General features: G+C 43.3%; 1 protein-coding gene across 4 annotated transcripts in view; it reads left to right on the top strand.

Annotated features, from left to right (window-relative positions):
- Window positions 1-27,108, top strand: part of LOC143942968 (uncharacterized) — a 189,136-nt gene that overhangs the window by 116,077 nt on the left and 45,951 nt on the right. For 3 of the 4 annotated variants that reach the window (XM_077464696.1, XM_077464615.1, XM_077464457.1), the window contains exons 2-3: window positions 23,028-23,270; window positions 24,227-25,663. In XM_077464696.1, coding sequence (XP_077320822.1) covers window positions 23,123-23,270; window positions 24,227-25,663 — 1,585 coding nt within the window. In that variant the 5' untranslated portion in view covers window positions 23,028-23,122. Of the gene's footprint in view, window positions 1-19,338; window positions 19,434-23,027; window positions 23,271-24,226; window positions 25,664-27,108 lie in introns of those variants that run through there. The other variant, XM_077464534.1, reaches the window with a different exon arrangement.

The following is a 27,108-nucleotide window of genomic DNA, read 5'->3' as shown; positions in this document are numbered from 1 at the left end:
TGTGGCGAGCTTTGATCATCTGCTAAAAGAGGAAGGTCTTGAGTTTTTTCCTAAAAGCCAGGTGATTTTCTTCCAGGCGGATGTTGATTGGTAGAGCATTCCATAGCCGAGGCCCTTGGACAGCGAATCTCCGATCCCCCTTGGATTTATACCGGGCTTTGGGCACGAGGAGGAGGTTTTTGTTGGCTGATCGAAGATTGCGGTTTGGTGTGTAATGATTTATTTTCTCCATTAGGTATTGCGGAGCTTCTCTATGCACGCATTTGTGGGTGAGGCAAAGGGTCTTGAATGTGATCCGATTTTTTATGGTTAGCCAATGTAAGCTCCTCAGCGAAGGAGAGATTGATTCCCAGGGTTTTTTTCCTGTTATCAGCCTTGCCGCCGTGTTTTGGATCAGTTGTAATCGCGCAAGTTGTTATTGTGGTAATCCTTTGGAAAGCGAGTTTGCGTAGTCCAGTCGTGAATTAATGATTGTTCCAACTACCACTGCTTTGTCATTCTTTGGGATAAAAGGGATGAGTCTGCGAAGCATGTGTAGCAGATGGTGAGATCCACTGACTACAGATCCTATTTGCGCATCCATTGACATTTGTGCGTCTAAAATAACCCCGAGACTCTTCGCTTTGGTCTTTGGGGAGATAGTCTGCCCAAAGACGGTTGGTGGCGACCAGGAGGTTTTGGTTGCAGGCTTATAATTTGAGTGTAAGATAAGAAGCTTTGTCTTTGATTCATTCAGCTGGAGGGAGTTAGTGGTCATCCAGTCCTCTATTGATTTGAGGCAGTTTTCAAGTTGTTGTTGGTGATCTTTTTTTCCATTGATCCGGAAATAAAGTTGCGTGTCGTCAGCGTAAGAGTGGAAGCAGAGATCTGAGCATCTGATGATTTGGAGGAGTGGGCGAATGTAAATGTTGAAAAGAACGGGTGATAAAGGAGAGCCTTGAGGGACTCCGCAGGTGACTGCCCGAGTTTCGGAGAGGAATTTTCCTAGTTTCACTGTCTGTGACCGATTTCCTAGGAAGGACGTGAACCATTGGAGATCTATGTCTTGGACTCCGGCTACTTCTGTGAGTCGGGCGAGTAGAGTATTGTGATCTACTGTATCAAACGCTGCACTTAGGTCTAGCAGTACGAGGAGACACGGCTCTCCGTCATCTGCTGCTTCAAGGGCGTCATCCCAAATCTTGAGGAGAGCTGTTTCTGTTCCATGACCCGGGCGGAAGCCTGATTGCAGCGGGTCCAGGAGTTTGTGAGTAATCCAACAGAAGATAATTCTTGGAAGGTTATCCACTTTCCTCACGTCCTTAGACCTGTGCATGTGCACTATTAGCAACTAAACCATTTGTAAGGTAAGGAACTGAAGTCTTCTTGTTGTGTACTCAGTGACTCTCGTGCGAAAGCTCGGAGGAACTGCCCCCAGCTTTCTCGGAAAGTGGACACCACTTTAGAGGTGAGCTTTGGAGATGGAGGCAGTATCGCTATTCCTGGTAAAAAAAAGACACAAAAAGGATCCTTGCAGGAAAGTGCTGCAATCTCCAAGATCCTTCTGTCTGAAACAATTGCTGGCAGAAGAACTAGTTTTACCACTGGGAACTGCAATGGAAATTAGGCTATTGGAGCAAAGGGTGCCCACTCTAGTATTTTCAGAACCAATCCCAAGTCCCATGAAGTGAACGACAATTTCCTTGGGAGTTGTTTATGGATTACCACCTGCATAAAGCATCTGGTTATTTTGGCTGTTCTGCCCATCTGCAACCTGAGAAAGAGGATAAAGCAGAGATCTGCACTTTAATGGAATTGTATGCCAGACCAACCTCTAACCCTGACTGTAAAGCCCCGTACACACGAGCAGACTTTTCAACATCCAAAGTCCGACGGACTGATTCCGTCAGACTATTCGATCGTGTGTGGGCTGCAACGGACTTTTGACTCGCCAAAGTCCGAAGGACTTTAGAATATGGAACATGCTTCAAATTTTTCCGAAGGAACTCCGCCGGACCCGGTCCCTTCGAAAAATTCGCTCGTGTGTATGCTATTCCGACGGACTAAAACCGACGCTAGGGCAGCTATTGGCTACTGGCTATGAACTTCCTTATTCGAATCCAGTCGTACGTTTGAATCCGTCGGAGTTTAGTGTGATTGTGTGTGGCCAAGTCCGCTCAGCCGAAAAGTCCGTCAGAACTCCGTCGGAACTCCGGCAGAACTCCGACGGAACTCCTTCGGAAGTCTGTTGGACATAAGTCCTCTCGTGTGTACGGGGCTTTAAAATGTCCAGGATATTGGCTAGAGCTGGGGACACAGAAGAGAATTCTTTTGCTGAGCAACCAAAACAAACTTCCTTCATATCTTTCATATGTAGTGTTCATAGATGATCTTATGGCCTCACCAGTGTCTGAACCACCTTGGATGAGAATCTCTGCACTTCTAGTCCAGCCAATTCAATAGCCAGGCTATTAAAAGCAGTCTCACTGGATTGGAGTGCTGCCATTAATATTGGCATAAAAGATCTTGTTTGACCAGACACAGGATTGGTGGTGCTGATGACATCTGGAGGAGCAGCGAAAACCACAGTCTTTTCAGCAGGTGGAAAGCCCCTGAATGGCATGAATGCATTCACTCCAATTTTTCAGAAGCACCTTCATAATCAAGGACACCGGAGGAAGACAAAGACCAAACTGAAAGTCCCATGGCATTGTGAACCTAATTTCTATCACTTGACCTTTGTACCTCATTGCAAATACCAGAAGGTGGGCGTTCAGTGGAGTCTCTATTAGAACTACTGCTGGAATGCCCCATAGAGCCCATACTGGTTGAGGCACTCATTGTTGGAAAATAATTTTCCAAACGTATCCGTTAGTGGATTCTTCTTTCCTGGCAGGTAGATGTTAACTGCCTGTAAGCAGCTCTCTGCCCAACTAAAAGTTTTTCTGTTGTGAGGTGTAACAACAAAAGACTCTTGATACTCCCTTGGCAGGCAATGAAGGCTATTGCTGTCTTGTTATCAATCAACTTCACTCAGGCCCCCGTGAAAAAGATCCTGAAAGGCTTGCAATGCTAGAAAAACTGCCTTCCATTTAAGACAATTGGAATGTCTGCATTCCACCAGGCTCCAATGGCCTTTCACCTGTCTCAGACTAGGGAGAGACCAGCATCCAGCATCAAAATGATCCCATCTCCTGGGATGAGAGGCACGCCCCAAAAGAGGCACACTGATGATATCCAAGATTCCAGTTCTTGCTAAATTTGTGCAGACACAAAAACCTTCTGATCCATAGACAGTCCATCCCATTGACTGAGGTTTTGGTCTGAATATAATTTCAGACAATTTTTTTTTTTTTTAATTCTTTCAATTCTGTTTTATATATTCAGTTTCTAATGAATTCTAAATTTTCGGAACAATTCAAATTCTCACTGCCCCCCCCCCCCTTTCCTGGCCTGCAAGGCTGCATACTTGGATAAGTATCTGGTATGGATTTTGTGGGGGACCCTATGCCATTTCCTTTTTTAATTTTGACAAAGGGACTGGTATGGATTGGGGGGGGCTCACTGTTTTTTTTTCTGAACTTCTCATTGCCGGCATTCTGTTGTTTAAATTTCAGCTGCCAGTTGGGAAGCCTACTGATAGCCCTTGAGTTATCAGTTGTTAAGGACGTGGCGGCCAACTTTCTGGCCCACTTCTTAACAACCAGCTTTTCTTCACACAGAAATCAAATCGATCGATCTTTTTTTCAAACAATCCAAATTCGAATCGTTACGAGAATGTGGCATTGGTTAGAAAATTAATAAACTAAATGAAACTAAACTAATTCTGAAATTAATCAATGAACCCAAATTAGTAACATAATGAATCTATAAGGCAACACTGGAATGGCCACTGTAAAAGGTTCCAATGAGGATATTGCAGTCCCTTAACCACTTTCAGACCGGACCATTTTGCTGGTCAATGACCAGAGGTCTTTTTACAATTTGGCACTGCGCTGCTTTAACTGGTAATTGCGCGGTCATGCAATGTTGTACCCAGACAAAATTTGTGTCCTTTTCTTCCCACAAATAGAGCTTTCTTTTGATGGTATTTGATTGCCTCTGCGATTTTTATTTTTTGCGATATAAACGTAAAAAGACCGCAAATTTTGAAAAAAAATGATATTTTCTACTTTTTGTTATTAGAAAAATCCAATAAACTCAATTTTAGTCATACATTTAGGCCAAAATGTATTCAGCCACATGTCTTTGGTAAAAAAAAAGTCAATAACTGTATATTTATTGGTTTGCGCAAAAGTTGTCACATCTACAAACTAAGGTACGTTTTCTGGAATTTACGCAGCTTTTAGTTTACGACTGCCTATCTCATTTCTTGAGGTGCTAAAATGGCAGGGCAGTACAAAACCCCCCCCAAATGACCCCATTTTGGAAAGTAGACCCCCTAAGGAAATTGATAAGTGGCATGTTGAGCCCATTGAATATTTTATTTTTTTGCCTCAAGCGATTGAATGACAAAAAAATTTTGTTTTTTTTTACACAAAGTTGTCACTAAATGATATATTGCTCACACATGCTATGGGCATATGTGAAATGACACCCCAAAATAAATTCTGCTGCTTCTCCTAAGTACGGGGATACCACATATGTGGGACTTTTTGGGAGCCTAGCCGCGTACGGGGCCCCGAAAACCAAGCACCGCCTTCAGGCTTTCTAAGGGCGTAAATTTTTGATTTCACTTCTCACTACCTATTACAGTTTTGAAGGCCATAAAATGCCAAGATGGCACAAAACCCCCACAAATGACCCCATTTTAGAAAGTAGACACCCCAAGCTATTTGCTGAGAGGCATGTTGAGTCCATGGAATATTTTATATTTTGCCACAAGTTGCGGGAAAATTACAAACTTTAATTTTTTTTTATTTTTTTTTTTCACAAAGTTGTCACTAAATGATATATTGCTCACACATGCCATGGGCATATGTGAAATGACACCCCAAAATAAATTCTGCTGCTTCTCCTGAGTACGGGGATACCACATGTGTGGGATTTTTTGGGAGCCTAGCCGCGTACGGGGCCCCGAAAGCCAAGAACCGCCTTCAGGTTTTCTAAGGGAGTAAATATTTGACTTCACTCCTCACTACCTATTACAGTTTTGAAGGCCATAAAATGCCAAGATGGCACAAAACCCCCACAAATGACCCCATTTTAGAAAGTAGACACCCCAAGCTATTTGCTGAGAGGCATGTTGAGTCCATGGAATATTTTATATTTTGCCACAAGTTGCGGGAAAATTACAAACTTTTTTATTTTATTTTATTTTTTCACAAAGTTGTCACTAAATGATATATTGCTCACGCATGCCATGGGCATATGTGAAATGACACCCCAAAATAAATTCTGCTGCTTCTCTTGAGTACGGGGATACCACATATGTGGGACTTTTTGGGAGCCTAGCCGCGTACGGGGTCCCGAAAACCAAGCACCGCCTTCAGGCTTTCTAAGGGCGTTACAGTTTTGAAGGCCATAAAATGCCAAGATGGCACAAACCCCCCCCCAAATGACCCCATTTTGGAAAGTAGACACCCCTAAATTTAGGGGTACACTAGTGAGACTAGGTAATAAATGGCGGGTGCCCTGAAACTATAAAAAAATAACTAACCAACCAGCGTCACCTGTAACAGTTATATGGTGATCACTGGTGAAAGGGTTAACTAGGGGGCAATCAGGGGGCTTTATGCAGTAGTATATGGGGGTCCCTGGCGCTATAAAAAGCTGCGGCGAACCTAAATACCTACCTGCCTAACTAGTGTCACCTGTGACACTAATACAGCAATCAGAAAAACGATCGCTTATTAGGCTGGGTTCACACTGGAGCGATGCGGGAACGCCACGAATCCGTGGCGGGTTCCCGCATCGCATGCCTCCCGGCGGCAGTTCACACTGCCCTATGCGAACTGCTGGGAGTGTCAGTGAAATGTTAATGACACCCCCAGATCAGTTCGCATATCGCAGTGCGATCTGCAAACTCGGATCGCATGGTGTGAACACCCATGCGATCCGATTCTGCTGCGGACCAAAAAAAGGGTCCCGTGCGAGTTTGCGGCGGGTGCGGCGGGTGCGACGCGAATTCAGCCATACTATCTGTATGGCTGAACTCGAATCGCACAGAGATCGGATGTGATTTGCACTGCAGTGCGGTGCGAATCACATCCGTTCTCATAAACCACTGCAATGTGAACCCAGCCTTAGTGACACTGGCGACGGGGGGTGATCACGGGGTTAAACCTTTATTGGGGGGGTTAGGGGGGTACCTTAGAACTAAAGGCGGCTAACCCTAACTGCCCTAACAGTTATTACAGTCACAAATGACACCCGCCGGGTGATCAGGGGGTTAAACCTTTATTAGGTAATAAATGGCGGGTGCCCTGAAACTATAAAAAAATAACTAACCAACCAGCGTCACCTGTAACAGTTATATGGTGATCACTGGTGAAAGGGTTAACTAGGGGGCAATCAGGGGGCTTTATGCGGTAGTATATGGGGGTCCCTGGCGCTATAAAAAGCTGCGGCGAACCTAAATACCTACCTGCCTAACTATTGTCACCTGTGACACTAATACAGCGATCAGAAAAACGATCGCTTATTAGGCTGGGTTCACACTGGAGCGATGCGGGAACGCCACGAATCCGCGGCGGGTTCCCGCATCGCATGCCTCTCGGCGGCAGTTCACACTGCCCTATGCGAACTGCTGGGAGTGTCAGTGAAATGTTAATGACACCCCCAGATCAGTTCGCATATCGCAGTGCGATCTGCAAACTCGGATCGCATGGTGTGAACACCTATGCGATCCGATTCTGCTGCGGACCAAAAAAAGGGTCCCCTGCGAATTTGCGGCGGGTGCGGCGCGAATTCAGTATGGCTGAACTCGAATCGCACAGAGATCGGATGTGATTTGCACTGCAGTGCGGTGCGAATCACATCCGTTATCATAAACCGCTGCAATGTGAACCCAGCCTTAGTGACACTGGCGACGGGGGGTGATCACGGGGTTAAACCTTTATTGGGGGGGTTAGGGGGGTACCCTAGAGCTAAAGGGGGCTAACCCTAACTGCCCTAACAGTTATTACAGTCACAAATGACACCAATGCAAAAAAAAAAAAATGCTATTGGTGTCACTGTGACTGGGGGGGCAGGGGTGATTGGGGGGGTGATCGGGGGGTGAAGGGGGGGTGTGAGTGTGCCTGGCATGTTCTACTGTGAAGTGTCGTGTTGGTGCAACTCACCGATCCTCTCTCCTCGGTGCCGGAACGAAAAATACCGACACGGAGGAGAGATTACATCACTTCCTCTCCTGTGTTTACATTACAGGAGAGGAAGTGATGTCACGCCTCACTTCCATTCGTCAGGAGCGATTGAGAGGGGGTGGCCATGAATGAATGGCCGCCCCCTCATCCCGGATCGCTTCTGAACGAAAACCGACCGCCGCAGGCACCGGGGGGGGCCCGATCGGGCCCCCCACCCGCGGGAATGCAGGGACGTACATGTACGCCCATATGCCTGCCCGTGCCATTCTGTCGACGTACATCGTCGTGCGGCGGTCGGCAAGTGGTTAAATGATGTCTCCATGACTCTTCATATGCAAATTTAAATTTTGTAAATGTTGAAGTTTTGAAAAAGCACTTCACTTTTTAGTGCATCAAAATTACTGTAAGATCTTCCATTGATTGAGAAGTTTAAGAGTTAACTGCCTTCCCTGTTTGCTCGCTAGCCAACCGAACTTGGAAAGGACTTCTAGGACAAGTTTGTGATGCTTTGCCAGCTCCTAACTTGAACATGCGAAGATCAATATCTCGTCCATGTAGGGGTAGAGCCTTATTGCTGAAAACTATTTGCCGCCACTATTGCCAACAAGATCTTCAAAAAGATCCTTGGTGCTGTGCCAATTCTAAAAAAGGCAGACACTAGAACTAGAAGTGACATCTGGCCACCGCAGATCGCAGATGCCTCTGGTATTCCACCAGTGGCAGTGCGTCCATAAACGCCAGGCCGTCACCTCTCTCCAGCCACCCCTCTATCACCAATAGATATATTCATGCATTGCATGAAACTATCCATGGCCGCCGCTGCCACCCCCTATTCAGGTGCCCAGCCCCTTTTTCGGGCACCGGGCACCTGAATTACAGAGATGGGGGGTGTTTTCGAAACACCTGATTAGAGCCGTAGGCTCTAATAGGCATCAAAAAAGGTAAACAGCGAGCACCTTGCTTGGCGCTCATAGTTCACACAGCTGTATTAGAAAAGTGAATGAATATTTGCTTTCCTAACACTGACACTGACACTTAACACTTTTACTATCACCTCCCCGCCAATCAGGTGCTCGGGTCTGTTACCTGTAACCTGATTGGCTGAAATGACAGACGCTGTGAAACTCTTCCAGAACCGTGTCAAATCCTACAGGTTCCATTTTGAATTGAAGGCCATTTCTTAATGCTTCAAGCATTGAAGTAAATGTTGTGGCTGGTCGATAGGCCACAGTGTAGACTCTCTAAAATCTGAGGCCCAGGTCACCGCAATTTCTGAGATGAGGATGTCTTTCTGCATGAGCATTTTTAAAGTGTTCTGGTGCTTTTTCAATGTGTTTTGCCATGTTCCAGATGCGTTCAGGCATGTACTGGCCATCGGGACTACCGGGAGTTTCCCGGTGGGCCGATGGCTTAGTGGGCCACTCTGATGTAAGGGGGTGCTGATGGGACAGTCTGATGTAAGGGGCTGGTGATGGGACAGTCTGATGTAAGGGGGTGCTGATGGGACAGTCTGATGTAAGGGGGCTGGTGATGGGACAGTCTGATGTAAGGGGGCTGGTGATGGGACACTCTGATGTAAGGGGGCTGCTGATGGGACACTCTGATGTAAGGGAGTGCTGATGGGACACTCAAAATGTAAGTGGGCCGGTCTGGATGAAGTCCAGGGCCAAATTTCTGTCCCAGTCCAGCCCTGGATGCGTTCCATACAGAAAAAATGCAACATGTTATATTTTAGATGACTGTACTGGAACGCACTGCACTGGTATGAACTAAACCTTTGGAATTCATAGTAAACACTGTTGATGCGATTCCCTAATGGTAACTGAGTTATTAAAAGGCAGTGGCACAGACACTTGATGCGACAGATGCTGGAGAGCCCCAACTACCCCTGGAAGAGCGTCGCTTAAACATGCATCAGCCATCTTCATTGTATAAAGCATAGAGAACCTGTTGTTGTTCAGTTTTTTAGTAGTGTCCGACTCTTCATGACCTCATGGACCATAGCATTAAGTGGCCAAAGTATTCAAATTCAGCTTCAGAGAACCTGGACTATACTATAAATTGGTTTCTCCTATTCTTCATCAGTAAGCTCTTTACATTCTATCATTATGGGAAATGAAGGCCTTTGCTTTTTCACATTTGGAAATACCTACATGCCTTTGGTGGTGGTTGGGCCTGGGTACTAAAGGGACCAAAGAGATTGAAATCAAAAATATGCTTGGCTATTTACTGCATACTTCCCACTACAGCATCCTAAATATTGGCTTTGAAATGTGCGCATCCACTTACTTATCTATTGTCAATTAATTTTCCCGCCACTGCAGACTGCATGCAAGTCCAACATGAACCCTAAGCTGGGCAAGGCATTTCCTATTGTTCTATTATAAACACATGTGCCATTGTCACATGAGCTGCTTAGGGAACATGAATGCCGCCTTGTGTGAGAATCTGAGGAAGGCAGATTGTCCTGGTCGGGAGATGACCGATGGCGGGTCTTGTGTTTTCTGGAGTGTTTGCGTTTAGGTCTTTTGTTCCTAAAATAATGCAAAACGCCATACTTTGCTCTCCTTGAGCACTCTTTTAAAAACATATCCCACGTTACCCCCTCATACCTTTCCCTAGTCTTCTGTGCCACTGATAGGTGTGGTGAGCTCAAATCTGCACAAAAAAATATGGAGAAAATCATAAACCACTTGACCTCCAGAAGATTTACCCCTCTTCATGATCAGGCTTTTTATTGCTATCCAGCACTGCGTTACTTTACTGACATTTGCACAGTCATGCAATGGGAGGAAATTTGGGGGGCGGCAGGGGGTAAGAGTTGTTCTAGGAAGGGAAATTTGTGGAAGTGTGCTAGGATAGGTGATTTGAGGGGATTTGTGTTGGGAGGGAGAAGGGGATTTGTGCTAAGATGGGGGATTTGTGCTAGAAAAAGTGATATGGTAAAGGGTTGAAGGGATTTCTGCTAATAGGGAAAATGTTTTAGGGGAGGAGATTTCTACTAATAGGGATGATTGGGCGTAAGTGCTAGAAGGGGAAATTGGGGGGGGGTTGTGCTAGGGTGGGGGATTGGGGAGGGGAATTTATGCTGGGGGGTATTCAAAGTTAGGGGAGAGGATTTGTGCAAGTAGGGGTATTATTTTGGGGGGGGAGGTATTCATGCTGGGGCATATGGGGAGAGAGAGGATTTAAGCTGGGGGGATGGGGGAGGCCACAAATTGTTCAGGGAGGGGTGATTTCAGTAGGGGGGTGTATTTGTACTGGGAGTAGGGGAAATGTATGATTGTGGGTAAGCATGCAGATAAGTGCTCAATAATTTTGGGTGGGAGAGGGGGTTTTGCTGACACATAATTCTCATACCTCTTGGGGAGGAGGCAAAATCTGGCATGCTCGCTCTGGGCTCTAGATAACCGTGTCCAGGCACTGAGCACACCTGTACAATATCAATGCCGTTTAAGCAAAATTGCTCATGGCCTGGCACACAGCGCACCCAGTTTCAGGAAGGTTTACTTCAGATATCCTGGGTCTTCCAACTCCAGGAGAGGCTGAACCTGGAGGGGTAGGTGCAGTAGGGAGTATAGAGTATACTTGCAGAAACTAAAGTACAGTACTTACCAACTGGAATCAACAGGTGGCCTGGAGCACAAGAAGAACACTTCAGTTGGGGAGGGGCTGTCTTTTATTTAATTAGGGAGAGGCGGTCCTGTGGGTTCCAGAGTAGGAATTAACCCCTTTGTGTGCTGCCATGAGGTAGGGCCAGGAAAGCAAAATAGCCCAATGAAGAGTCTAAACTAGACATTTAAGAAAATTAACCCTATTGATCTGGACCAGAAATATATATTAACCACTTTCAGACCGGACCAATTTGCTGGTCAAAGACCAAACCACTTTTTGCGATTCGGCACTGCGTCGCTTTAACTGACAATTGCGCGGTCGTGCGACGTGGCTCCCAAACAAAATTGACGTCCTTTTTTTCCCACAAATAGAGCTTTCTTTTGGTGGTATTTGATCACCCCTGCGGTTTTTATTTTTTGCGCTATAAACAAAAATAGAGCGACAATTTTGAAAAAAAACGCATTATTTTTTACTTTTTGTTATAATAAATATCCCCCAAAAATATATAAAAAAAACATTTTTTTCCCTCAGTTTAGGCCGATACGTATTCTTCTACATATTTTTGGTAAAAAAAATCGCAATAAGCGATTATTGATTGGTTTGGGCAAAAGTTATAGCGTTTACAAAATAGGGATAGTTTTATAGCATTTTTATTAATAATTTTTTATTATTTTTTTTTTTACTAGTAATGGCGGCGATCAGCGATTTTTATTGTGATTGCGACATTGTGGGGGACCCATCGGACATTTTTGACACATTTTTGGGACCATTGTCATTTATACAGTAATCACTGCTATATAAATGCAGTGATTCTTGTGTAAATGACACTGGCAGTGAAGGGGTTAACCAGTGGGTGGCAGTGTAGGGGTTAAGTGTTCCTAGGGGTGTGTTACTAACTGTGGGGGGGTTGGGTTTTCATTTAGTGACACTGATCTCTGCTCCAATCACATGGAGCAGAGATCAGCGTCACTAGTTGCTAGGCAGAATGGAGAAATGCTGTTTACAATGGCATTTCTTCATTTGGCCGCTCCGTGAGACGATCACGGGTATGCCCGCGGCGATCGAGTCCGCAGGTCCCGCGACCGGACTCACGGGGGTCCCGACCAGCGCGGGAGTGCGCCGCCGGCGGCGTGCTCCCGATGGCAGGGCGGCAAATTTAAAGGGACGTACATGTACGCCCATTTGCCTGTGCCATTTGCCATTTGCCCGTGCCATTCTGTCGACGTACATCGTCGTGCGCTGGTCGGCAAGTGGTTAATAAAAGCAATGACAAAACAATGATATTACAGTATGTGTAAAATTTGCACATTGAGTATCATAGAAAATGTATATATAGAGTATAGATGGGTTGCAATTGGAAAAATAAATGTAAAAAATAGATATACTGTATGTCTAAGGTGTGTTAAAATTGTATTTTATCTATTAGACAGTGTATACACAGTAAATAGATTAATCCAAAAAAATGTATATGTATACTATATACATACATACTATATATATATATATATATATATATACATATATATATATATATATATATATATATATATATATATATATAGTGGTAGTATGGTACCCCACCAGCGGAAGGATGCAGTTCTCAACCAGGCAGGTTGAGGGGCTCCAGGGGAGTTGTTTGTTTGAGAGGAAACTGGCTTTTCAGTTTCCTCATCGTTTAAAAAAAATCCAGTTTGGGACCTGGAGCCCGGAGATTCCATAGTGTTATGGGTGGGACTAAATCTCCAATCCTGGGACCGGGTTTTTGGAACAGCCAGGAGTCTGGCTGGTTGATTGAGCAGGTGGGTCCTGGGCTTATAGCAAAGTTAGGATTAGGGTTCTGGGCTCCACCCAGAGAGACAGGAGGTCTCCAGAGAGTCCAGAGAGTCCAGAGAGTCCAGAGAGTCCAGAGAGTCCAGAGAGTCCAGAGAGTCCAGAGAGTCCAGAGAGTCCAGAGAGTCCAGAGAGTCCAGAGAGTCCAGAGAGTCCAGAGAGTCCAGAGAGTCCAGAGAGTCCAGAGAGTCCAGGTGTGCACTAGAGAAAGCCAGAGACCCAAGTCTGAGGATCAGAGCAGTGAGGGGCTGCTTTCTAGATAGACACTGTGTGTGTTAAAGCTGTGCGCATCTGAGACAAATGAAGTGAAAGGCCTGAGCAGCAAGGAAGCTGAAAAGAGGTACAGTAGTTGTGCGGGAACCCTGCTATATGGCCAAAAGGGCTGAATTGTAAAGCCTAGGTGGCAGTGCTGCTGAAGAGAGCCAGGTGGCTTGGCATTTTTCATGTATTTTTTTTTTGGCAGAAGAACCCCTGTGTGGGCAACCAAGTGCATGTATGAACTTTGTTGTTCCTTTTTAATAAAAGTGGGCTACCATTAGAGGTCGACCGATATGGGTTTTTCTCTGGCCGATGCCGATGCCGATATTTAGAAATCATGGCGGCCGATAGCCGATATATGATGCCGATTTTTTTTGGGCCGATATGTTAGGCCGATTTTATTTTATTTATTTTTAATCCCCCTTGATCTAACACCCCTTTCCCACTGGGGCGTTTTTTAAGGCGCTTTTGGGCTAAAAATAGCGCATGTAAAGTGCCCTCAAAATGGCTCCCCTGCAGTCTGCGTGAAAGACAGAGTGCTTTCACACTGAGGCGATGCGCTGGCAGGATCTTAAAAAAAAAAAAGTCCTGCAAGCAGCACGTTTGGAGTGGTGTATACCGCTCCTCCACCACTCCTGCCCATTGATATGAATGGGCACCACTGCCGAAGCGCATGCAATGCGATTTGGCAGCGGTGCTTCATGGGCGCATTTAACCTCTTCCTTGGCCGCTAGCTGGGTTATATGTGCCCCACTAGCAGCCAAATAGCACCGCTAAAATGATGGTAAAGAGCCGCTAAAACTTGCATTTTACCATCAACGCCTGCCCGCTCCAGTGTGAAAGCGGCCTTCATAAGTGATACAGAAAATTGCTTACATTTAAACATTTATTAAACAAAACAAACCTCCAATCAGTTTACTTGTATGTATGATTTAGATTAAAAAAAAAAAAAAAAAAAACTAATATATTAAATAAAATCAGGTAGTCAAAACTTTTGGACAAAAAAAATAAAAAATGGGCTAACTTTACTGTTTTTATTTTATTTTTATTTTTTAAATGGTGTATTTTTTTTCCAAAAAAATGCATTTGAAAGACCTCTGTGCAAATGCTGTGTGACATAAAATATTGCAACAACCGCTATTTTATTCCCTAGGATCTCTGCTAAAAAAATATATATAATTTTTGGGGGGTCTAAGTGATTTTCTGGCAGAAAATACAGGATTTTTACTTGTAAGCAACAAGTGTCAGAAAAGATTTAAATGGTTAAACTGAGAACTTCTACACACTGAGATGACTTCATTCATTCAAGTGTAAACATTGTATCATTTTGTTCTTTTCTTGGCAGCCTGCCCAGAGAGGAGGAAAGGGTTGCTATGACGACTCAGTCAACTTGCACTGACTTCTATACAGAAGTCATTTCAAAGTCCCGCTGTAGTTCTAAATCGGCTTTTTATCAGCACAATCGGCCGATGCCGATTATTTAAAAAACGGCAAATATCGGGCGGCCGATATATCGGTCGACCTCTAGCTACCATGCCCTTAAACGAAAGTTCCTGTTCGCTGTGAACTTACTGAAAGGCATCTGCCACTGAGTTAAACATCCCCCAATGTTACCTGATATATATATATATATATATATATACACATACAGTGCTATGAAAAAAATATTTGCCCCCTTCCTGATTTTTTAATTTTTTTGCAGATTTATCACACTTAAGTGATTCAGATCATCAAACAAATTTTAATATTACACAAAGATAACCCGAGTAAATCCAAGATGAGTTTTTAAATTATTATTTAATTTATTAAGGGAAAAAAGCTGTTCAAACCTGCCCGGCCCCATGTGAAAAAGTAATTGCCCCCTCCCATGCTGAACCACAATTTTTTGGAAAGTCGAGTTAAATTTCACTTGCCACATACTGGCCTCATTACTGTCAGACCTGTTAAATCAAAAAATCTATTAAATAGAAGCGGTATAACAAAGTGAACCACACTAAAATAACTCAAAAAGCCACACATCATGCCGTGATCTAAGAATTACAAATCCATTTCCAAATCATTGGAACGCCAGTCAACCATAGTGAGAGCCATTATCCACAAATGGAGAAAACTTGGAAGGGTGGTGAACCTTCCCAGGAGTGGTTAACCAAAATGACTCCAAGAGCACAACGACCACTCATCCGGGAGGTCATAAAACAACCAGGAACAAAATCTAAAGGACTGTAGGCCTCACTTGCCTCAGGTAAGGTCAGTGTTTATGATTCAACAATAAGGGACTGGGAAAAAATGTCATCCATGGGAGAGTTCCCCAGCCAAAACCACTGCTGACCAAAAAGAACACAAAGGCTCATCTCACATTTACCAAAAAACTTCTAGATTATCCCCAAGACTAATCTGTGGACTGATGATACAAAAATTTTACTTTTTGGAAGGTGTGCGTCCTGTTATATCTGGCATAAAACGAATACAACATTTCATAACAAGAACGTCATACCAACAGTCAGACATGGTGGTGGTAGCATGATGGTCTGGGGCTGCTTTGGAGCTTCAGGAACTGGGTGACTTACCATAATTGATGGAACCATGAATTCTGAGCTCTACCATAAAAATCCTAAAGGAGACTGTCAGGCCATCAGTTTGTGACCTCAAGCTCAATTGCACTTGGGTTATGCAGCAGGACAGTGATCCGAAACACAACAGCAAGTCCACCTCAAAATGGTTCAGATAAAGCAAAATTAAGTTTTGGAGTGGCATAGTCAAAGCCCAGGCTTAAATCCAAATTGAGATGCTGTGTCATGACCTTACACAGGCCGTTCATGCTGGAAAACGTTCCAATGTGGCTGAATTAAAACAAGTCTGCAAAGAAGGGTGGGCCAAAATTGCTCCACAGCAATGTGAAAGACTCATTGCCGGTTATCACAAATGCTTGATTCTTGTATTTGCCGCCAAGGGTGGCACAACCAGTTATTAGGTTTAGGGGGCAATTACTTTTTCACATAAAGCCAGGCAGGTTTGGACAGCTTTTTTGCCTTAATAAATGAAACCATCATTTAAAAACTGCATTTTTTATTTACTCGGGTTAGCTTTGTGTAATAATAAAATGTGTTTGATGATCTGAATCATTAACCGCTTAAGGACCGCCTTCTGCACATTTATGTCGGCAGAATGGCATGGCTGGGCACAATCACGTACCTGTACGTGGCTCTTTAAATGCCCAGCCAATGGGTCGCACGCGTTCTGCCGGTGGCGCACTCACGACCCGGTCCTGAGCTCTGTGGCCACTGGACCCGCGGACCCAATCGCCGCTGGTGTCCCGTGATTGGGTCACAGAGCTGAAGAATGAGGAGAGGCCTCTCCCCGTGCTTCCTAGTGTGGCTGTCACCGATCATCTGTTCCCTGTTCTAGGGAAAGACGATCAGTGATGTCACATGCCAAGCCACGCCCCCAACAGTGAAAAAAAACACACACATGTCACACATAACGCCTCCCCGCCCCCTAGTGGTTAACTCCTTCACTGCCAGTGTCATTTACACAGAAATCAGTGCATTTAAATAGCCCTGATTGCTGTATAAATGACAATGGTCCCAGAAATGTATAAAAAAATGTGCGATATGTCTGCCATAATATAGCAGTCACAATAAAAATCGCTGATCGCCGCCATTACTAGTAAAAAAAAAATATTAATACAAAATGCTATAAAACTATCCCCTATTTTGTAAACGCTATAACTTTTGCGCAAACCTAATTTTGCACTAATTGCGATTTTTTTCTTTACCAAAAATATGAGGAAGAATACGTATCAGTCTAAACTGAGGAAAAAAATGTTTTTTTATATATTTTTTGGGGATATTTATTATAGCAAAAAGTAAAAAAATAGCATTTTTTTCAAAATTAGCTCTCTATTTTTGTTTATAGCGCAAAAAAATAAAAACCGCAGGTGATCAAATACCACCAAAAGAAAGCTCTATTTGTGGGGAAAAAAGGACGCCAATTTTGTTTCACAGCATTGTACCTACACAATTTATTATATATATATATATATATATATATATATATATATATATATATATATATATATATATATATATATATATATATATATATATATATACAGTGGTGGGAAAAAGTGTTTGCCCCCTTCCTCATTTCCTGTTCCTTTGCATGTTTGTCACACTTAAGTGTTTCGGAACATCAAACCAATTTAAACAATAGTCAAGGACAACACAAGTAAACACAAAATGCAATTTGTAAATGAAGGTGTTTATTATTAAAGGTGAAAAAAAATCCAAACCATCATGGCCCTGTGTGAAAAAGTGATTGCCCCCTAAACCTAATAACTGGTTGGGCCACCCTTAAAAGGAACAACTGCAACCAAGCGTTTGCGATAACGTGCAATGAGGCTTTTACAGCGTCCTGGAGGAATTTTGGCCCACTCATCTTTGCAGAATTGTCCTAATTCAGTTACATTAGAGGGTTTTCGAGCATTAACGGCCTTTTTAAGGTCATACCACAACATCTCAATAGGATTCAGGTCAGGACTTTGGCTAGGCCACTCCAAAGTCTTCATTTTGTTTTTCTTCAGCCATTCGGTGGTGGACTTGCTGGTGTGTTTAGGATCATTGTCCTGCTGCAGAACCCAAGTTCGTTTCAGCTTGAGTACACGAACAGATGGTCGGACATTCTCCTTCAGGATTTCTTGGTAGACAGCAGAATTCATAGTTCCTTTTATCACGGCAAGTCTTCCAGGTCCTGAAGCAGCAAAATAGCCCCAGACCATCACACTACCACCACCATATTTTACTGTTGGTATAATGTTCTTTTTATGAAATGCAGTGTTCCTTCTACGCCAGATATACTTGGACACACACCTTCCAAAGAGTTCCACTTTTGTCTCATCGGTCCACAGAATGTTGTCCCAAAAGTCTTGGGGATCATCAAGATGTGTTGTGGAGAAATTGAGACGAGCTTTGATGTTCTTTTTGCTCAGCAGTGGTTTTCTCCTTGGAACTCTGCCATGCAGGCCATTTTTGCCCAGTCTTTTCCTGATGGTGGAGGCATGAACGCTGACCTTAACTGAGGCAAGTGAGGCCTGCAATTCCTTGGACGTTGTTGTGGGGTCTTTTGTGACCTCTTGGATGAGTCGTCGCTGCGCTCTTGGGGTAATTTTGGGCGGCCGGCCACTCCTGGGAAGGTTCACCACTGTTCCATGTCTTCGCCATTTGTGGATAATGGCTCTCACTGTGGTTCGCTGGATTCCCAAAGCTTTGGAAATGGCTTTATAACCCTTTCCAGACTGATAGATCTCAATTACTTTCTTTCTCAATTGTTCCTGAATTTCTTTGGGTCTCGGCATGATGTGTAGCTTTTAAGGATCTTCTGGTGGACCTTACTGTGTCAAGCAGCTCCTATTTAAGTGATGCCTTGATTGTGAACAGGTGTGGCAATAATCAGGCCTGGGTGTGGCTAGAGAAATTGAACTCAGGTGTGGACAACCACAGTTATAGTATGTTTTAACAAGGGGGGCAATCACTTTTTCACACAGGGCCATGATGGTTTGGATTTTTTTTCACCTTTAATAATAAACACCTTCATTTACAAATTGCATTTTGTGTTTACTTGTGTTGTCCTTGACTATTGTTTAAATTGGTTTGATGTTCCGAAACACTTAAGTGTGACAAACATGCAAAGGAACAGGAAATGAGGAAGGGGGCAAACACTTTTTCACACCACTGTATATATATACGAACATAAAAATATTTATTATTATTTATTTATTTTTTCTAATTGTCTGTGTCCCTATTGCGGAAATTCACCCTCTCTATTTGTCCTGGTGACCATTGTCAATGAGACAGAAAAAGTCATAAAAACTCAACTTTTTACATTACAAGAACTATTAACCGATGGCACTGGTTTAACAACATATTTCCCCTTTTTTACACCTTTTTGTGTCGTTAGGGTAGAAAGTGAAAGGGAATCTCCCCAAAAGGGCAATGAGAAAAAAAAATACTGTCAGTGTTTTAACCAGTATATATTTTAAAAATAAATATTTTGGTAAAAAAAAAATGATAAAAGCAGTTTGGCCAGCTCAGGTGATATTCCTAGATAGTCAATGCCCAAAAACAAGCCTGAAACAGGAGGACTGATTCATTCTAGTTGTGACATCTCAACAGATTTTTTTTTTAGTTCTTTTTTTGTAACAATGACAATAAAACAGGGACAAAGCCAGTATTGGTATCAGATAGAGGTGATGTCATTATTCACAAGAATGCAGAAGAATAAGGAAACCAGTATACTAAAATTTACCTGGTTAACATTGTGAAACACTGTGGAAATTCTCAACAGTAATCGAGAAAAGAGGTCCCCGCCCTGGGAGGTATCACTTGCTATAAAGCTGTCACCAGCAGACACTCTGTCATCTCAGAGCACAGAGCAGCTTCTTCCAAGCAGGTAAGTCTCTTATTATTGAAACTGAGTTGAACCATCAGAGTCTTGGTATTGATAGATGTTAGATGTTGATAAGTAAATAGATTCTTATTTTTTTTTATTTGTATTTCTTTTTTTTTTTTCTTCTTTCAACACAGAGATAGTAATATACTAATTTATCTCAACATCATAAAGAACATAAAGATATTACATAATATAGCGTATACACCTGAAGTGCACTAGGAACAGCTTGTGGTAGTTTCCTAATGTCTTACTCCAAGACCTGTGAAGATGTGAGTTTGCAGTATGGAAGTTTGCCTAAATGATGGTAAACAGTATCTAAGTCTTGTTCCAATGGGTAGATAAAGGTCACATATCGGTATAAAGCTATTCGAATTTAAAATTAAAATTTGTATAAACATTCTCAGTACATTCAAATGTCATTTGAATGTAGTTCAAGATTTTGTTTGCTTCCAATATTGAATGTCGGAGTGAATGGATCAAATAAAATCCACATACGCTGTTAGAAATTTTTACACTCGAGAAAAAAAATCTCCATCTTCCTCCTTCAAATTTTCTTCTCACTGCGATTGGAAAAGAATGTCAATTTGACCCCATAAATGATTATAAAAAGAGAACGTACTTACAATGAAAAGTGTTTACCGAAATTCAAACTAGTGCAAATGCAAATCCAGCTAAAACTCTTCTCTAGAAAAGTACCACCAAAGTTAACTTTTTATCAATTTAGTTAATATCTTTATCTTTATTTCTACGGTGTACAGATTTTAACAGTGAGTGAATAAGGGTAAAGAATGATGTAGACCTCTATGAAAGTGAGTATTGAAAAGGCATGATGAAGGCCACACATAAATATGATCCTCACAGTTTAGGGATTCTTCATTTCAAATAATATCAGTGAAGATCTGATATTCTGCAAATGCTTTTTATATAAAAAACATAGATCACTTAGATCCCTAATGCCAAACCCATGACCAGGGGTCCCTTTAGCAGTTATATTGCAGCTCTTAGAGCCCCTGCAGGACAGTGAAGGAAGAATATTCTTAGCAGTTATTTGGTTTGGTTTGTTCCTTTTACACTTTCTTACTTTTGTGTGGTCCATCCCTCTTCTTATTTTAGTTTTTTTGGTCCTTTGAACTTTTATAATGGATTTTTCAAGTAATTTTTAAAGTAGGACGCAGAAATGAAGAAGCATTGCTTTGTAAAAGGTCTGTAATAGTGGGGGTAGTAGGGATGGCTTTAGCTTACTCCAAAGCCAGAAATTAGCCTTTATTGCTATCAATGACATTGACCCAAAATGGCCATGGGTGGTCATTGACATTGACTTAATATGGCCATGCAAGGTCATTGACATTGACCCTATATGGCCAGGCGACCATATCAGCTCAATGATGTCAGAAGGATCCCTACCTCTTTGTGTGCAGGGTTTTGGAATACCCCACCGGTGACTCATTGCCCCAGCAATGACATCTAACTTCTGGACTTCAGGACTCAAGCCCAAACCAATTCCATGCCCCATGTAACTTTTTTTCACAGCCTATTACCAGATCCTGAAGCATATCCTCAGTCTCCAACAATAGGTGGCCATACTTGAATAGAAATTTGGGTGGTCCCTGCTGAATTTCGATCCATGTATGGGCAGGCTGATTGTACCCAAGTTGATTGATGGATGTACAACCAGCCTGTCGGATTTTTGGTATGTGAAGCCGGGAAGGCTGAACACAAAAGCTCTGCAGGAGGCATTCCCCCACCAGCACTGAATTGAGGGAATTGAGTCATTTTATTTAAAGAAAATCGAATCATCTATGGGCTGCCTATCTCTTGCAGTGTGTCTGCAGTCTGACAGTTTTCTGTAATATATAGTATTACATCCAATGAAACATTATGTTCGTCCTTTGGCCATGTTCTGGGTCATGATTGAGGACCTTTATGTTTAGAAAGTTGACCACCATTGACTTATATGATTGAATACTAGCTTATATGGAAGTGTGAAAATCCCTGTCAGGTTTTTATTGGTATCTATAACTACGGTGGAGAGGTTCACCCTCTCTATTTATCCTGGTGTCCTTTGTCACCATTACGGAAAATTATAGACGTGAGGGTCAATTTTGCAAAGGAGTCATCTGTTCTTTTAAAAAATAAAAACCTAAGAAGGGATTTCCCCCCTACTTTGAAAAGATTCCATCGTACTTCCTGTTGTGTCTTTGACAAGAAAAGTGAAGGGAATTCTCCCTAATGGAACACAAGATTGCGAAAGGAAAGAAAAAACCTGACTGGAGTCTTAACCATGCAGAACTAAAAAAATACTTTACATACATTTTACGAATGGAAAATGTGTCTTTTGTTGCACCAAGCTAAGAAATATTCAGGTCCAGATTTATTCCAATTAAAGATTGTTTACAAAGCCATTGCACTTTGAGGGCTGCAGCTCCCCCTTCATCAGGCTACTAGAACAAGCTAATGACGAATGTTGTGCTAACCCACAACATTGTAAAAAACACCCTTGGAAAGGGTCCATTGAAAAGATAAATAACTAAGTTACTAATGCGGTTATAAATTCTGAGGTATGCTCTTGACGTTCACTAGAGCAGAAGATGCTACTTGGATGGTCAATGTTTGGTCTATTACAGACATCACTAAATGGCAGGCCGCGATCCGGACACTGTCCCATTCAGACCACCACAGTCCCACCATTTAGCAGCTGGTTCTTCCCCCAGTGTCTGCCACTGTCATTATCACAGCAGAACAGAGAGCTGGAGGCAGAACCATTCTGGACAGAGAGCAAGAGCTACTGGCGTTAACTTTTCAAGTCAACCAGCCCGTGATTGATTGCTGGGATGCAAGGTGGTCCTAGCAACCAATCATCAACTTGTAAATCGGAAAACTTATTTTTGGCAGCTCTAGCTTCTGCCCTCTATCCAAAATTGTTCTGACTTCAGCTCTATGCTCTGTTGTACACCTGAGTAAAGGTAGGAGAGGGCAGAGCTGCAGGGGGGCCTACAATGTGAAGTGAGGGGGCAAAGCTGCAGGGGCTGTGATGTAAAGTGGGGAACAGAACTATGGGGCTGTGATATGAAGGTGGAAACAGAGGACACCACTGTGGGGGGAGGAGGGGCAGAGCTGCAAAGAGGACAGAAGACGCCACTGTGAAGGAAGGCAGAGGATACCTATTAGGTGGTGATGTGAAGGGGCAGAGGGCACCATTGTGGGGGGAGGGGTTATATGAAAGAGGAGAGGCAGAGGACACTACTGTGGAGGGGTGATGTGAAGGGGGTGAAAGAGGACACTGCTGGGAAGGGGGGATTGTGATATTCAATGGGACTGAGGATGTAAGAACTGGATTCCGATGTAAGAGGAAGGGGGGGCTGTGATGTGAAGGACCTGAGTCAACACACAAACATGCGATTTGGATCTCTGCTGGAAGAAAATTTAGTGATCAGACCTCCGTGAATTTTTATTTAATACCCCTGGTCTTTGACATTACAGAAAAAAGTCTAGTTGGATGCAACAAACTACTACTGGCTGTATACCATGACCTGAATATATGAGAAACTTCAAAGACCTGAGTGGTAAAACCAATGACATCTAATCTCTTTTCAGGAACCCCAATTTGGTGTAGAAGCAACTCTGAGTAAATATATATTTTGGACTGTACATTACAGTTCTTGACAAGTCCTTTTTGTGAAGTCTCCATAATGGAGGGATTTCCTGCTGTGTTCTACAGCGAGCCAGCGGCGCTGGGACTACTTGCCAATGCTGTCAGTGCTTTCCTCGTTTGTATGCAAAATTTTTCTCTCTTCAACACCTCAGTTGCCATTGGCGGAGTGGAAAATATCCTTGCAGGTAAATATAAGGTCATGCCAGTTTGCCCATATACGCTATATTATCAAAAGTATTGGGACAACTGCCTTTTTACACGCACGTGAACTTTAATGTCATCCCAGTCTTAATCCGTAGGGTTTATTATCGAGTTGGCCCACCCTGTGAAGCTTTAACAGCTTCAACTCTTCTGGGAAGGCTGTCCACAAGGTTTAGGAGTGTCTATGGGAATTGTTTGACTATTCTTCCATTTGTGAGGTCAGTCTCTATTTCATCCCAAAGGTGTTCTCTCAGTTTGAGGTCAGGACAGTCAAGTTCCTCCACCACAAACTCACACATACATGTGTTTATGGGCCTTGCTTTGTGCACTGGTGTGCAGCCATGTCGGAATAGGAAAGAGCCAACCCCAACCTGTTCTCACAAAGTTGAGACCATGAAATTGTTCAAAATGGCTTGTTATGCTAATGCCTTAAGGGTTTCCTTCACTGAAATTAGGGGGCCAAGCCCAACCCCTGAAAAACAACCCCACACCATAATCCCGCCTCTACCAAATTATTTGGACCAGTGGACCAAGCAAGGTCCATAAAGACATGGATGAGCGAGTTTGGGGTGTAGGAACTTGATTGGCATGCACAGAGTCCTAACCTCAACCCGATAGAACACCTTTGGGATGAATTAGAGCAGAGACTGCAAGCCAGGCCTTCTTGTCCACATCAGTGCCTGTTCTTCTGGCAGAATGGTCAAACATTCCCATAGACACACTCCTAAACCTTGTGGAAAGCCTTCCCAGAAGAGTTGAAACTGATATAGTGGCAAAGGGTGGGCCAACTCAATATTGAACCCTACGGACTAAGAATGGGATGCCATTAAAGTTCATGTGCGTGTAAAGGCAGGTGTCCCAATACTTTTGGTAATATAGTGTATATTTCTGTAATAAAGAAGTGGAAAATTATTGATATTTCTCATCTTAATTTTTATAGGTGTCCATCTGATATTGATTGGTGGTATCACCCAGCTCATTGCCGGATTCCTGTCTTTCAGAAAGTATGACCATCTAGGTGGTACAGCCTTCATAGCCTTCTCTGCATTGTGGAGCAGCTATGGTGCTACCCGTATCATTGTTGGTACAGAATCAAACACTCAGAACAGTTCAGTAGTGCCAGCCTTTCCTCAGATTCCAGTGCAAGAGAGTGCAGTGGCTGGGCTTGTCTCTTACATCATAATTGCATTTATTCTGGCTTTCTGCTCAGCAACAGTTAACTATATCATGCCTTTTGTGTTTGGAGCGCTAACACTAACACTGATTTTTGAGGCGGTGGGCCTGTTCAGTCGGTGGGCTTTGGTGGTCTCTGGTGTGCTTGAACTGATCATAGTGTTGTGTGGACTTTACGGAGCAGCAGCCCTACTGCTCAAAGGCATCACCCAGAGATATGTGCTTCCAGGCTTCGGCAATGCCCTCTTTAACGTCCTACTTTTTGGATCTGCCAATCGGAAAACTTCTAAGGCCACAGGAGAAGAGAAAAAGAAAAATACAAAATATGCTGAGCCAATGGCCCTGGGCAACCTCTGTGACACCATCTCTCCTTTCATCATGGCATTCTACTGCTTTGGTTATATGAAGACTTTTTATGTAGGTGCCATCTGGATCAGCATCAATGTCCTGTCTCAGCTGCTTTCCAGTTACTACAGTTATCTGAGGGATGACGTCTACCATGCCACAAAGTTTGCTTTCCACTCTATCTTCTGGCTGGTCAAGTCATGGGAAGAGTTTACTGCCACAGTTGTCCTCACCTCTACAAAGGTCTCAGATAGCAGACAGCTACTGGTTGGTGACTGGTTCTTCCTGGCTTCAGCTTGTGTGTTCTGCTTTTTATCACTAAATAAGGACACCCTTGAAGTAGCACATAATGTTGCATTTGCTCTCATAACTGTGTCCACCATTCAGCAAATCCCAAGCCAAGCTTACTATATATTCTTCGGAGTGACTTGCAGTTTGTTTACCCTGGTCTCCCTTTACACAATGTTTGCCAGCCTTGTAAATTCCATAGCGGAGAAAGTTCTGATACCCATTGGAGACATAGTGATATCAAGTGCCAAGCTCCAGAAAGTGCTGCTATGGGGCAGACAGTGTCTAAAGAAGCCGGGACAGGAGCTAACGGTCAAGGAAAATATCAGCTCTCTCTCTTCGGACCCTCTCTTCTACATGTGCAATGGTTTAGCTGCCCTTGCTGCTATCCAGAGTTCTTTAAACTACTCAATCCAAGCACATTTATCAATTCCCTGGGTCCTTATACCTGGTGCTATTATACAACTATACATTTGCAGAATCGATGTCCAAGGGGGTCGAAGATTTGGCTCAATTCTTCCATTTTGTTATTCCATTGTCTGGGCAACCTGGGTGTGGCTACGGTTTGCAGGTATGAAATAGACCACATTTCTAAATATAAAAAAGAATTATTATGTACTTATTGAGGAGTACTAAACATGTACTTTAGTACAGATATCCTTTAACTGATGTCCCTTTTAGTGCCCCCTGAGTCTTATATTGCCTTTTTATTGATAGAAAATTGAGTGTCAATCATGTTTTCTGAGCAAGGCCTCAAACTATTGAGCAAAGGATGAATCCTTTGAAGTAGCACATCAATGTATTGGAACAAATGGCACCCCCAACATGTTTCACTCCACTCCTCAGAGCTTAATCATCTCCCCATGATTAAGCTCCGGGGGGCGGGGTGAAACACATTGGGGGCATGGCCTAGAGGGAGCCAAGGCCATTTATTCCAATACCAGCGCAACTTCATTGATGTGCAGGTTCAAGGGATCCATCCTTTGCTCAAGTTTTTTGGAGCCAAGACAAACTCCTTCCCTGGTCTGCACTCACAGTGGTGGACACAGAATTGCTTTCCCTAGTAGCCTGAGTGGTACACATTTTCCAAGAGCAAGAGCAGTTGCTCCAAAGCTTAGTACATGTGCAGAAGCTCTGCTAACTTCCATCCCCCAATCATGTGCAAGTGAAAATTTTTCCTTGCACGTGATTGTGTATTCTTTAAAGTTAAGTTAAGTTAAGTTAAGCCTTACCTCATTTACTAAGTCCTGGAACAACTGCACCTGCACTTTACAGTGCACAGCCTAATTGCCTTTAGTAAATCAACCCCTGGGTCCACCTCCATTATCTTCAGTCTAGGTGCACTCTGGATCAATCACAACATCTACTTTTTCAAAAGAGCAAGGAATGGGGGGTGGGGGGGTGGTAGTAGATCCAGCCAGCCCCTCTATACCTGCGCTGGGCCCAATAAGTTCAACAGGAAGTCCAGCGGCAGAGAAGGGACTTTTTTGAAAAACCTTTGGGTGCATGAACGGTAATGCCACAGTTTGTGGCTCCCAGTGGTTTACATAAAAGTTCCCCAGGCCCCATCAGTTGAGCAGCAGGGGCCAGGGACAGAGAGGGGACTATTTTTCGAGCAATGGAGTCATTTTATGTGCCATGGCTGCTGACCATTAAATTCTGGCCTCTTTTTCTATATGTCAGGCAGGCTGTATGAGGGAAGCCCTGACAGGTAGGCTGTATGGAACCCCCACAACTTCTAATGGTAACCCTGCTTACCTGTCCTCACTCCTTCCAGATCTTTGCTGTGCAGCTCACTGTTCTCCCAGTCGCCTAGTCAGACAGCTTCATTTTACATTTCTACAGAGAGGTTATCTCTACTAAGTATTTTATTAGTGGATTGCCATAGGAACAAATTGGATTTTATCCATTCTCGTCCAGAACAAGAAGCTGCTTGGCCTTGATTTTACAACTCCCAGTTGCCCATATAGCTGACAGTTTGCATAGTGCACAGCCTAATTGCCTTTAGTAAATCAA

The sequence above is a fragment of the Lithobates pipiens genome, unplaced genomic scaffold (assembly GCF_037356315.1).
Source record: "Lithobates pipiens isolate NorthernLeopardFrog02 unplaced genomic scaffold, aLitPip1_a1.2 Scaffold_1, whole genome shotgun sequence".
Classification (NCBI taxonomy): domain Eukaryota; kingdom Metazoa; phylum Chordata; class Amphibia; order Anura; family Ranidae; genus Lithobates; species Lithobates pipiens.
The sequence above is the reverse complement of the archived record's forward strand: the minus strand, read 5'-3'. Positions and strand labels throughout refer to the sequence as shown.